Source organism: Xenopus tropicalis, chromosome 9 (genome assembly GCF_000004195.4).
Source record: "Xenopus tropicalis strain Nigerian chromosome 9, UCB_Xtro_10.0, whole genome shotgun sequence".
NCBI classification, from domain to species: Eukaryota; Metazoa; Chordata; class Amphibia; order Anura; family Pipidae; genus Xenopus; species Xenopus tropicalis.
The window spans coordinates 84,796,821-84,811,073 of record NC_030685.2 but is presented as its reverse complement, the minus strand read 5'-3'; the positions used below and the strand labels follow the sequence as shown (position 1 = coordinate 84,811,073).

General features: G+C 44.9%; 3 protein-coding genes across 3 annotated transcripts in view; all 3 read left to right on the top strand.

Moving 5' to 3' along the window:
- The window catches only part of myo10.2 (myosin 10, gene 2), a 42,765-nt gene extending 39,394 nt beyond the window's left edge, over positions 1-3,371 (top strand). The window contains exons 37-40 of the mRNA XM_031893768.1: positions 683-809; positions 991-1,437; positions 1,590-1,781; positions 2,032-3,371. Of these exons, the coding sequence (XP_031749628.1) occupies positions 683-809; positions 991-1,437; positions 1,590-1,781; positions 2,032-2,145 (880 nt within the window). The 3' untranslated portion in view covers positions 2,146-3,371. The remainder of the gene's footprint in view (positions 1-682; positions 810-990; positions 1,438-1,589; positions 1,782-2,031) is intronic.
- The window catches only part of LOC116407773, an 880,143-nt gene that overhangs the window by 787,982 nt on the left and 77,908 nt on the right, over positions 1-14,253 (top strand). The gene's annotated exons all lie outside the window — the stretch shown is intronic.
- LOC100495238 lies at positions 5,990-10,107 on the top strand. The gene is made up of 2 exons (XM_002942680.5): positions 5,990-6,093; positions 8,864-10,107. The coding sequence occupies exon 2, from the start codon at positions 8,874-8,876 to the stop codon at positions 9,897-9,899; it is 1,026 nt and encodes a 341-aa protein (XP_002942726.2). The 5' UTR covers positions 5,990-6,093; positions 8,864-8,873; the 3' UTR covers positions 9,900-10,107.

Here is a 14,253-nt window from a genome sequence, read left to right as displayed (position 1 = left end):
AATTATATCTTAGTTGGGATCAAGTACAGGTACTGTTTTATTATTACAGAGAAATGGGAATCATTTAACCATGAAATAAACCCAATAGGGCTGTTCTGCCCCCAATAAGGGGTAATTATATCTTAGTTGGGATCAAGTACAGGTACTGTTTTATTATTACAGAGAAATGGGAATCATTTAACCATGAAATAAACCCAATAGGGCTGTTCTGCCCCCAATAAGGGGTAATTATATCTTAGTTGGGATCAAGTACAGGTACTGTTTTATTATTACAGAGAAATGGGAATCATTTAACCATGAAATAAACCCAATAGGACTGTTCTGCCCCAATAAGGGGTAATTATATCTTAGTTGGGATCAAGTACAGGTACTGTTTTATTATTACAGAGAAAAAGGAATCATTTAACCATGAAATAAACCCAATAGGGCTGTTCTGCCCCAATAAGGGGTAATTATATCTTAGTTGGGATCAAGTACAGGTACTGTTTTATTATTACAGAGAAAAAGGAAATCCGTTTTAAAATTCTAAATTATTTGATTAAAATGGAGTCTATGGGAGACAGGTTTCCGTAATTCGGATAAGGGATCCCATACCTGTATATGATATTATTTAGGTAATGACTCTGCCCTTCTCTCTTTTCTGGTTATAACCCCTCTGATTGCCCTTCCCTTATGCCCCCAGGATGGCAGGTACAGCGGACGAGGAGGATGACCCGGGGCCCTGGAATCTGTATTTCAAACTCTATTGTTTCCTGGACGTGCAGAGTGTCCCCAAGGAGGGCATTGAGTTTGCCTTCATGTTCGAGCAGGTACGGGGCGGCTAATAATATCGCTGCGTGAAACGGAGTCTCAATAATCTCTTGGATTGAGTTTTCTCACTTCATTTGTTTTTAATTATCTCACTGTCATACATTAAATATAATAAATAATAATGAATGTAGCTCAGAGAGTATTGGTATTAAACTGTAATATCCCAATATGCCATTCCAGGCCCATGAAAGTCTCACCAGTGGTCACTTTCCAGCCCCCGAGGAGACATTACAGCACTTGGCTGCCCTCAGGCTCCAGTACCAACATGGGGACTTCTCCAAGGTCAACTGGTCCCTAGATACAGTGTATCCCGTACAGAGACTCAAAGCCAAAATCCTACAGGCCACCAAGAGCAGCACCTCGGGCCACACCCTGGAGAGGAGGAGAACCAGCTTCCTGGAGGGGACGCTCAAGCGTGGCTTCAAGGTTGGCTCCATGAGGAAGCAGAAGGTGGAGGAGGAGCAGATGATGGAGATGTGGGTGAAGGAGGAGCTGTCTGCGGCTCGCACCAGTATTGCCGAGAAATGGTCGCGGTTACAGGGCATGTCCCAGCACCAAGCCATGGTGAAATACATGACCATTGTGAGCGAATGGCCGGGATATGGATCCACGCTCTTCGATGTTGAGGTATGAAAAGCAAAACCATCTTCCATCCCCATAGTAACATCCAGCAAACTAGGGGTATTTGCCAGCATTTTCTTGCCCCTTCCTCTCTCATTTTGTCTCACTTGTTACGTTGGATGAACTTGACCCCCCATTTCTTGACTTGTTTCCCACAGTACAAGGAAGGGGGGTTCCCCAACGACCTGTGGCTCGGGGTGAGTGCCGAGAACGTGTCGGTGTACAAGCGCGGCGATGCGAAGCCGTTGGAGACGTTTCAGTACGAGCACATTATTTTCTTCGGAGCACCCCAGCCCAACACCTTCAAGATCACTGTGGACGACAGAGAGATGTTCTTTGAAACCACCCAGGTAGGCGGCATTTGTTAATTGGTCCAACCCACAATACTACAGTATGGGTCAATGTTGGACACTATCATTTACTCACTCCATCCCATCCCTAAGCCCCTCCCATGCTTAGTCTGCCAATCCTACGAGCAGCCCTGCCTACAAAATGGTGTCATTGTAGAGCTATTAAAATACCAAGGGTCATCAATTTTGGCCAGGATCTCTGTGGGCCCAATGGGGATAATGAATATCTTGCTTTGTGCTTCCATTGCAGGTGGGGGAGATCACCAAGATCATGAGAGCCTACATCAATATGATTGTAAAAAAGCGCTGCAGCGTCCGATCGGTGACGAGCCAGGACAGCCAATCCAGCAACTGGGCCAGGTGACCACCCACCACACATTGTGAAGCTCTTCATCATCCTTCAGCGGTGGAATCCGGATGAAATAAACGGGGGGGAGGGAGGATGTTTTAACATTGTAGCATCATCTACAAGCGACGCAACAATAAGCAGCAAAATACTCCAGTAATCCTGACTTTGATTTTATACCAAAACTGTGAAAAACCCCGACTTTAGCTCTTTGGTAGAAGCCATGATTTTATTGAGATGTTCCTGTAGGACACCATACCCACCTGGTCTCCCACCGACGCCGCCCCCCCCCCCCGAAGCAATGCAGACTCAAGCCTTTTATAGTATTATCTTGTCTCAGGGCTTTCAGGACCTCTAGGAGTCTTTACATGTTGACTGTGCATGATGATTGGCTGGTTCCTGGTGGTAGAGAAGTTCTTTATAGTATTTCTTCTAACTGTAGACCAGTATTCAACTGCTAAGCAGAATCGGACCGTCCCTTCCACGTGCTCCTATTGGGTGGAACTGCTTATGACATGAAGGTGTTACTATTGGTGGAGAACCTCTCCGTCCCACCAATTAAGGACATTTCCCCATCTATAGAGCATGAAGATACCTGGTTTCTATAGCCGTCCCTTTATTTATTCCCGTTGGCCATGCTTATCCTTAACCACAAATCCGTTCCTGGTGAGCGCTGATCCTGGATGCTTATTCGCCATGGGGAACCCAAGGAACACCCAATAAGATTCATTAGGGGGGTGCAATGCCCTTGGCCCTTGAGATGTTGAAGTCCCATTGCCTTCCCTAATTCCGGGGCCAGAGTTTGCCCGGCTCTGCCCCAGACAATCAATTCATTATCAGGACTTTCCAACTAAACTTGGGAACTTGGGAGCCACTTTTTATCCAAACCCACGTGGCCCTAAACATATACCCAACCTTCATGGTGCCATAAACCACTGGGGGGCTGGACCACGTATGAGAAGATGGAGCAAAGAGAAAGTATTTGCAGACTAACAGTACCTTGGTCTTTAAAATAAATGGGACGTTCATAGGAATTGATGGGGATTTCTCCCTCGTGGATCGGTGAATCCAGGCCGTGGCGTTTGGTCTACCTCTAGTCGTGACACGGACGGTCGCACTGTGCCCCTGGGCTGCTGCGGGCAGCGGAGACTCAGGAATGAATGTATTTTACTCCTATTCTGGTTGTTACTATTTGAGTGTGTGACGGCATTTACAGTTTATTGCTAATAAATTATTGAATTCTTGCTGCTTTTGAGTCCCATTATGGGGCAATAGGGCAAGTCCCAGGGCTAAAATGTCCTTCCTCCGTCAGACGATTTACTCCTCGAGTGCCACGGGGGTGGGAGAGTTTAGATTATTGGCAGGTTGGTGCCCACTTTAGGGCTATTGGCAAAACAATATATCACAACACTTTGACAATTTATGGGGGGTAATGAAATATTCTCCTGTAGGACACGTCGTTGGGGGTCACACTCCATAGAAGAATGGGGATGGGAATCTGGAATGGGAACCTACATAGAGCAAAGACTCCTTACAAGGCACAATGCAGAGGTATTGCGGCTTCTATACTTCCATAGGTGCTAATGTTGCTCCAAAGCAGCCAATCAGGAATCGGTATTGAATAAACTAGTGGCAGGTAGAAAATGAAAACATAGAAAATCCATTTTAGATTCTAAATAGTCTGGCCAGGGCCCACTCACTATTACATTTAGATGCACTAATCTCTCTTTTGGCACAATCAGCCCCCAATCAGCGCAACCCTAAAGGGTAGGAAATAGGCTGCAATTGGCTCCTAATTGGCCAAATTGGTTGTTTGAATTGGAGTTTAGGACTGTATTTGGGGAGGGGAAGGGGCTCAAGAGCTCGGCTTCCCCCAGAGATAAATAAAGCCTCAGATATGGAGGAGACAGATCATAAAGAAGATGCAACAATTGTGGCACAATGAGAATGGCACCCCCTTGTGGCAGTTACTCAATATAGAGACCGGTGTAGCCCAGCAGATACAGACAGAGGGGGGATATATGTGTTTGGGGAGGCAAATGAAAGACATTTTCCAAGGCTAATTCCATGGATAATACCCCGACACAGGTATCAGAGTGTTATGGTCACCAGAAAACCTCATATCATGATAGACGAGCGCTGGTTCTGCCCAAACCCAGGTGAACTCCTGTTCTGGCTGCAGTGTCCTGATGCCTCTGTTTAATTGGCTAACTCCTAATATGGATCTGCTGAACTTGTACAATCAGAACCACCAAGAACTTTCCCTGCTCGTAACCCCAACTCAGGGCAATCTTTTTGGATCAGGTAATAGGAGATAATGGGAGTCTGGGAACCGGTGCCGATGGTTTTTATGCCCTTCAATATTCCTGCACTTTTCCATGCGTGATGGCCAAACAGAAATGACCCCGGCCCACTCTGATACACAGCACCTTCTTAGTGATGTGGTTTGGGCAGGGGGTGGGGGGGGACTGGTGGTTTAGTTGTTGGAAGGTTTAGTTGTCCTTTAATAAGAGGTTGGCATGTGTGCGTCTCAGTGCTGGTACAAACAGCCTCCTGTACTTGCCCTGACTGCCCGCGGCCTTATTGCTGCTGCCAGAGACATAAATATAGACAAAGCCGCGCCTGCAGCTGCTGGGGGCCCAGAAGGTATAGGGGGCCCCATGAGGCCATATTTAATGAGGAATTGAAATAAATATTGGTAAAACAGGCCAACCTCTGGACATTTTGGGGGCCTGAGTTTAGGGGACATCACAAATCATCAAGCAGAAAATGAGGCTGCACTGGTTTCTATGCTGCCATGTAACGCCAAAGTAAATTAACTGCTAATCAGCCTTGTGTTGTGACTTTATTATATATACAGTATATTGTGAGTGGGTCCCTAAGCTCAGGTAAGTGCCAGCAGCCCCAGTGTTGGGAGCCGTATATAAAATTAGGAGATACTGGGGGCATCTGTAGAGGTACAGAACTTCTAAAGGGCAGCAGTTCCCTTGGTCTGGTACAAAGCCCCCAATGATGATGGGCAGTATTTCTAGCCTTCTACTTCTTTCCTAGTATTTACTTCCCCTTTAAAGCAATACTGTCATGGGAAGCATGTTTTTTTTTTTCAAAGCCCATCCGTTAATAGAGCTTCTCCAGCAGAATCCTGCATTGTAATCTGTTTTTCCCATGGGGCTAGCCATATTCTTCATTTCCCAGGGTGCCACAGCCATGTGACCTGTGCTCTGATAAACTTCACTCACACTTTACTGCTGCGCTGCAAGTTGGAGTGATATCCCCCCCCCTCACCCCCAGCAGCCGATCAGCAGAACAATGGGAAGGGAGCAAGATAGCAGCTCCCAGTAGGTATCAGAATAGCACTCAATAGTAAGAAATCCAAGTCCGGCTTGGGACTCCTCCAGTTACATGGGAGTAGGAGAAACAATAGGTTAGCTGAAAGCAGTTCTAATGTGTAGCGCTGGCTGAAAGCTCAGACTCAGGCACAAGGCACTGAGATGGCGCCTACACACCAATATTACAGCTACAAATACATCTGTTGGTTGAAGAATAAAAGGTTAAATGGCAGAGGGAATTATTTGCTGTGTAACAGTGTCATTTAGAGATAAAAAGTGCCCCATAAACATCATGGGAGAATCCCTTTAATCTTAAAACTAAAGTGATCCCTTAATAAATTAACACAAATTTTACCCCCAGATAGGGTCTTTACCCTATCTGGGTGTATATAGCGCCACAAAAGCACCTTGGTCAGACTGGCCGCACCCCAAATAATAAATGTAGGTTTAAGCTTGGGTGCTGCTAGGGTGCAAGCCTGTTACTTATTGGAAGAGATAATTAGCTTGGGAGACTGACCAATCATTTCAGGCCACACATGCTGGGGCAATTAATTAGGGTATATAGATGCGCAGTCGGAAGCTGAGAGTTGCAGGTTTCTATTCAATGTGCAGCAGTTGCTTGGATCTGAGGCGCCAGGTAACTGTATATAAATATACCATGTGATATCTCGGTTATTATGGTGCATTATGTGCTTGTGTAGCGACTTAGTGGCCTATAGAATCTGGGCAGGGCCCCCCAGCTTTTAGCTACTGTTATAGGGGTTGTTCAGGAGTTAACTGTTAGTATGCTTTTTTAGTATGTCATTTTTTTATTATTTGTAGATTTTCAGTTTTTGTTCAGCAGTTCTCCAGTTTGGAGTTTCAGCAGCTATTTGGTTGCTAAGATCCAAATTACCTTAACAACCAGGGAGTGGATTGAATGACAGACTGGTATATGAATAGGAGAGGGGCTTGAATAGAAAAATAAGTACTGAAAAGTAACAATAACAATAAAACTGGAGCCTCACAGAGCAATAGGGTTTGGCTGCCGGGGTCAGTGACCCCCATTTGAAAGCTGCAAAGAGTTGGGGGGGAAAAAGGCAAATAATCAAAAAAAAAAACTATAAGAAATAAATGAAGACCAACTGAAAAGTTGCTTAGAAAGTTAAATTAAAGGTGACCCACCCTTTTAATGAGCCCCTGGGAACCAGCACGGATTCTCTTGCCATAGGAACGTTTCCATTTCTTTAAAACTGGCGCGGGGCTTATTGCTGCTAACGGGGTATCTAATCAGCTGCTACTGCAACATCCCCCAAACAGTTTAGGGAGGAATTGCCCTAACGAAGCACAAACTTTCCCTGTAGTCCCGCTGCTTGATTGGTATGTGAGTGTTTGACATAAAAGACAAGAAAAGCTGAATTCACTGGAGAAGAGAGCTGATAAGTCTGAGCTTTTCTTTATTTTGGGGTTCATGTCCCCTTATTAGGATAGTGTAACGGGCAGTGGCATAATTACATGGGGGGAATGTAAACCCTAAATACTAAGGAATGTGACATTGCTTTGGGTTTAGTGTTAATATATCAGTTCACAGACTCAATATCTTTGTTTGACTGAACACTGCCACCTGCTGGTTACTCTGCCACACTGTCCCTATAGGCAGGAATAGCCAATTCCAAGCATTTTTTTTTTCAAGTTGCCTTCATTGTTCCTTTATAATTTTAATTATTTGCTTCTTATTGAAACTGTTTGCAGCTTTCAAATGGGGGTCACTGATTCCCTGTAATAATAAAACAGTACCTGTACTTGATCCCAACTAAGATATAATTACCCCTTATTGGGGCAGAACAGCCCTATTGGGTTTATTTAATGGTTAAATGATTCCCTTTTCTCTGTAATAATAAAACAGTACCTGTACTTGATCCCACTAAGATATAATTACCCCTTATTGGGGCAGAACAGCCCTATTGGGGTTTATTTAATGGTTAAATGATTCCTTTTCTCTGTAATAATAAAACAGTACCTGTACTTGATCCCAACTAAGATATAATTACCCCTTATTGGGGGCAGAACAGTCCCATTGGGTTTATTTAATGGTTAAATGATTCCCTTTTCTCTGTAATAATAAAACAGTACCTGTACTTGATCCCAACTAAGATATAATTACCCCTTATTGGGGCAGAACAGCCCTATTGGGTTTTTTAATGGTTAAATGATTCCCTTTTCTCTGTAATAATAAAACAGTACCTGTACTTGATCCAACTAAGATATAATTACCCTTATTGGGCAGAACAGCCCTATTGGGTTTATTTAATGGTTAAATGATTCCCTTTTCTCTGTAATAATAAAACAGTACCTGTACTTGATCCAACTAAGATATAATTACCCCCTTATTGGGGCAGAACAGCCCTATTGGGTTTATTTAATGGTTAAATGATTCCCTTTTCTCTGTAATAATAAAACAGTACCTGTACTTGATCCCAACTAAGATATAATTACCCCTTATTGGGGGCAGAACAGCCCTATTGGGTTTATTTAATGGTTAAATGATTCCCTTTTCTCTGTAATAATAAAACAGTACCTGTACTTGATCCCAACTAAGATATAATTACCCTTATTGGGGGCAGAACAGCCCTATTGGGTTTATTTAATGGTTAAATGATTCCCTTTTCTCTGTAATAATAAAACAGTACCTGTACTTGATCCCAACTAAGATATAATTACCCCTTATTGGGGCAGAACAGCCCTATTGGGTTTATTTAATGGTTAAATGATTCCCTTTTCTCTGTAATAATAAAACAGTACCTGTACTTGATCCCAACTAAGATATAATTACCCCTTATTGGGGCAGAACAGCCCTATTGGGTTTTATTTAATGGTTAAATGATTCCCTTTTCTCTGTAATAATAAAACAGTACCTGTACTTGATCCCAACTAAGATATAATTACCCCTTATTGGGGCAGAACAGCCCTATTGGGTTTATTTCATGGTTAAATGATTCCCTTTTATCTGTAATAATAAAACAGTACCTGTACTTGATCCCAACTAAGATATAATTACCCCTTATTGGGGGCAGAACAGCCCTATTGGGTTTATTTCATGGTTAAATGATTCCCTTTTCTCTGTAATAATAAAACAGTACCTGTACTTGATCCCAACTAAGATATAATTACCCCTTATTGGGGGCAGAACAGCCCTATTGGGCTTATTCATTATTTAAATGATTTTTGTAGCAGACTTAAGGTATGGGGATCCAAACGACTTTTCTTTCTTTTTTTTTTTCTCTTTCATTTTGTACCCTCTCTATCCAGTTCCCTATGGAAGAAGACTCGGGGTGCCAGGTTCCCAGTTGGGCCCTAGGAGACCGACAGGGGCCACACCTTACAATTTTCGACATTTATCACATTTGGTGCCATTTCTTTTCTTTCAGAATCCTCATCATGGTTGGGATTGTACCAAAGAACGAGGCCCACGGGGTGGACTTCTGTGGAGTTGATAAATATTACTACATCGTTAGATCTGATCTGAACTGTTACATGAGATCAACAAATTTCAATAAGGGAGAAGATCTCGATATTTTTACCCTCCACCCCTCGTGTAGAGATGGGGACCATTACCTGGCCCATGAAGATGATTTCTTCTACATCATTAAGGGCACCAGCTACCGCCGGGTCACTAATATGAATAAAGATGATGATGCAGTCGTCTACTCTCTCCATCCCAACTGCCAGGGGGGAGACCATTATCTGTCGGCTTTCGGCAATTACTACATCATCTACCAGAGCCGAGGTGTCTATCGTCGCACCAAAAACATGAACAAGGATGAAGACAGTGTAGAATATACTCTCCATCCAAACTGTAAGAATGGGCTGTACTATTTTGGAACAAAAGACTACTACTACTTTGTGAAGCCCCATGATGAGTGGGGGCTTCAATACTACAAAACCACCAATTTCCACAACGATGAAGATAGCCAGACATTTTCTTTTCATCCCTCTGTCATCAACTTTCTCCCAGGGGGCTTGGCCATCACCAAAGGTCCATCGTTTGGCACGTGGGAGTGCATCAAAACCATTTCCAATGATTCTGATACTCCGGTAACCTGGACCAAGAAGATCACCAAGAAGGTCGGCTATGAGAAAGAGAAGATGTCCAGTATAGAGCACAACTGGAAAATATCCCTTGAAGCCAGCATGGAAACTGGGGGGTTGTCCGCTCTAATTGCAAAGGCACAGTTCTCCCTCAAAACTGAATACGGAGGATCCTCGGTCAATACGGAGAGAGAGAACTGGACCGAGGCTACTGAGGTGGAAGAATCGATGACCATCACGTTGGAACCCAAGAAGTCTATGTACATCTGGCAGTACCAACTGGGTTTAGGAAGTGAATCTGTGCTGCACTGCCGTGATACCAAGTTCAAGGATGAATCCACCCCACCCACTGATAATCCCCTGCCGCCATCTTAACACCAGTGCTTGGCCCTTATCCCCTCGTAATAATGGTGCTAAATCTGCCGTAATGCTCGTAGTGCCAGACACACCAGTAACTGCTACAAAAACTCCCTAATGTAATGCTGCTCATAGTCATTACAACCGGGGTCCATTGGCATTTGCCCCCCTAGGACCCTTATAATTGTAAGACCTCCTGCAATAAATCAGATTCCAAGCATTAATATTTCCAGCTGTGATGCTTTTATTTGTGGTGGGTGTTTTGGACAGAAGTGATGGGGCCTGGAAAGCAACACGGCCACTAACCTATCCTTCCCCCAGTATTCTATTCTTTCCAACTCTTTGGTCTTATGCTCCCTCTTTTCTACATCTCTATATTGCTGATCTTTTCTCCATTTTCCTTTCTGCCCCCCACCCCCTGTGTTTCTTGGCGGCCATGCTGGGGAGAGCAGGGGGCTCTGGTTGTACTGGGGGTCTGGCTTTGTGTCTCCAGCACTGGCCTAGGGTAAGAGAAGCATGTAGCTCTGAGGGTTGGGTAGGCTAGATCTTGCTGTATCCTTCTGGGCCAGTCCAACTCTGATAGCAGGGTTACTGTATTAACTAGAGCTTGTAATTGGCTCCAACAGTGGTATTTAATCAGGAAGGTGGCAATGTATACCAATTTATGTTGTATGCATGCAAAGAGACATTGAAGAATGGCCCATAAAGGCTTCCTTTTCAGTTTCCTATCACAGGGCCACATGGAGCCCATCACTGTCCTAGCGAGCAGACATACAGCATTCTGGCACTTATACCGCATTTGGGTTACTATGGGCACAGTGGAATAGAAATTGGTACCAGCTGATCTTTGGTTTTTAAGATAAGGCCTCTTGCAACCCACATCAATGAGCTGATGTGGTCCCTGATCCAACAGGGAAAAATCAAACCTGCCCGATCGAGATCTGGCCAATTTCAGGCCAGGTGTTGGTGCCCATACAGGGGCAGATAAGTTGGCGAATCGGTCTAAAGGATCGATGTTGGCAGCTGAAATCTGCCCCTGTATGGGCACCTTTGCCCTGTATTCCCTCACTTGCTGAAAAGCCACCCAACCCCTTCTTGTACCTATCTAATGTATCAGCCAGTACCACTGATTCTAGGGGGGGTTGGGATCCCCCAACTTCACAGCTCCCCCTGTACAAAATCCTTTCTGAATTTTTAAATGGAACCTCCTTTCCTCTAATCGGAGTGGGTGCCCTCGTGCCCGTTGGAAGGACCTACTGGTAAATAAAGCATTAGAGAGGTTATTATATCATGCTCAGTGTGCCCTTGCCCTGAGGGCCAGATAAGCACTATCTACTTACCCCCCCCCCCCAGGCTCCTGCAGGTAAGAGCCTACCTACCTGGGAACAATAGGTACTTGAGGAGGCGGGGCTAACTGGGGAATGGAAAGAGCAACTGGAGACCAGGACCCATGTGTGTCGGAGACTGGGGGCTCTGCCTGGGGGGCACACACGCACGTTATTTCCTACTGGTTTGGTTTCAATAGTTTGTATTTTAATCCCATTCATATCCTCAAACAACCCCATTGCACCCACTGACTCATTGTGCCGCTATATATTGCCCACAGCTCCTTTATACCAACATAATAACCTGCCCCATTAGTAGGGGGGTAAATAACAGGTATTTTCTCCATTTCTTGCCACACTTGGGCTGGGCCGCCCCGCTGATAATATAGAGATAACATTACAAAAGAATGAAAAGGTTTAGAAAAACAATCCACATAGAAGACAAGTTTGGGCCAAAAACATCCTTGAGTCATTATTTGCCTTAAAAATATAAGAAGGAGCCATTGGCCGGTACGGTACCAGAATCCGGCTTTGTGATTCAGCCGCAGGCAATCATTTGCCCCGGGGGCAGCCCAGTTAACCCTTTAATAGCAATGAGCTGGAACGCACAACAATCCCCTGTGTGGCAAGGGGGGGGGGAAGGAACTACAATTGAACCCCAAACTGTACAAACGAATTAAACCCACAATATCCATGAATTTGCTTTTTGGGGGCTTTGTTTGCAGTTTCTCACTCAGGTTCAGCAATGCGCTTTTACCCCTAACCCAGTTCTGTAACAATCATGGAAGCCAAGTTCTGCCCAGTTGCTATTGGTTAGCGCCACTTATCATGTGACTGATTTTGTGATGTCGCTGCTGTGCATTGGCTGCTCAGGCTTTTGGTAGAACATGAGAATTTGGAGGTGCAATTATATAAGGAGGGGGGTTTAATAACAGGGGTAACAGACCCTGTAGCTGCCGTGAGCCCTAAAGTGTTTGGGCCCAGTGGGCACTACGGTCGCCATCTTGCTCTAAGTCTGATATTCCCCACCTTTCCTAGAACTGGAATAAAATCCAGCTGATTTCTTCATGACCAGTTAAAGAGTCAAGAGACCTGACCCCACAGACCTCAGTGAAGACAATAAGGACAAAGGCACGTTGGATAGATTACCAGGCTGACAAACTCTTCTATAGGTGCCAGCACCCGGAAGCCTCGAACCCACCCAGCTACAGGCACATGCGGCCGATATCCACCAACAAACACCAAGTCTCACATAGTAACATAGTAAGTTGGGTTGAAAAAAGCTGCACGTTCATCACGTTCAACCATAATGCCTATATATAACCTGCCTAACTACTAGTTGATCCAGAGGAAGGCAAAAACCCCATCTGAAGCCTCTCTAATTTGCCCCAGTGGGGGAAAAAATCATTTCTGGATCAATTTGTACTAAGAGCCATCTCCCATAAGCCTGTATTCCCTCCCTTGCTAAGAAGCCACCCAGCCCCTTCTTGCAGGGCCAGCCTTAGGCCAATTAGACCTATTGGACCCATAGGGGCCCCGCACAAGGTGAATAAGCACATTGAACTGTCTAGCCACCCCCAACAATGATTGCCCCATAATGCTGCTCTGTGTTCTGGGACATTAAACACAAAGTGGGCACTGCTACCCCAGGGTACCCACTGTCTGTCACTGTGTATAGTGTCCCGGAGGGGCCAATAATCAGCCAGTACCACTGATTCGGGGGGGGGGGGGGATTCCACAACTTCACAGCTCTCACAGTAACAAATCCTTTCCGAATATTTAAATGGAACCTCCCTTCTTCTAAACGGAGTGGGTGCCCTCGTGTCCGTTGGAAGGCCCTACTGTGTTTAAATCCCATTCCTATCCTCAAACAACCCCGATGCCCCATTGCACCCACTGACTCATTGTGCCTGTAGTGTCCCCCCCTATTGCCCACAGCTCCTTTATACCAACATAATAACCTGCCCCATTAGCAGAGGGGTAAATAACAGGCATTTTCTCCCTTTCTTGCCACACTTGGGCCGCCCCACCCCGCTGATAATATAGAGATAACATTACAAAAGAATGAAAAGGTTTAGAAAAACAATCCATTTAGAAGAAAAGTTTGGGCCAAAAACATCCTTGAGTCATTATTTGCCTGAAAAATATAAGAAGGAGCCATTGGCCGGTACGGTACCAGAATCCGGCTTTGTGATTCAGCCGCAGGCAATCATTTGCCCCGAGGGCAGCCCAGTTAACTCTTTAATAGCAATGAGCTAGAACGCACAACAATCCCCTGTGTGACAAGGGGGGGGGGTGCACGGAACTACAAATGAACCCCAAACCGTACAAACGAATTAAACCCACAATATCCATGAATTTGCTTCTTTTTGGGGGGCTCTGTTTGCAGTTTCTCACTCAGGTTCAGCAATGCGCTTTTACCCATAACCCAGTTCTGTAACAATCATGGAAGCCAAGATCTGCCCAGTTGCTATTGGTTAGCGCCACTTATCATGTGACTGATTTAGTGATGTCGCTGCTGTGCATTGGCTGCTCAGGCTTTTGGCAGAACATGGGAATTTGGAGGTGCAACCTAGCAAAAATATTGGGGTTTCTACTTATACTGTATAAGGAGGGGGTTTAATAACAAGGGTAAGAGACCCTATGGGCAATACAGTCGCCATCTTGCTCTACTAAACCTACTGTGTCCCACGTTGACTTTATTACAGCTCCTACTCTGTGGGGCCCCAATATCCCCATTTGTACAGCTTTAGCCCCTACTTTATGGCACAAGTGACATTTTTTGTATCTTTAACCCATTCATTTCCTCCCAGATGCCCCATTGCACCCACTGATTGTGCTGGCACCTAGTATCCCACCCCTATTGCCCTCAGCTCCTCTATATGCCCCATCGGCAGAGGGTTAAATAGCCAATTTCTCACTTTCTAACCACACCCGGGTTGGGCCGCCCAACCTCGCTGATTATATAGAGATAACGTTACAAAAGAATGAAAAGATTCAGGAAAACCGCTCACTTAGGAGACAAGTTTGGGCCAAAAAATCAGTGA

Coding starts and splice junctions, on each gene's coding strand:
- LOC100495238 (XM_002942680.5), top strand. CDS start 8,874: ATGGTTGGGATTGTACCAAAGAACGAGGCCCACGGGGTGGACTTCTGT.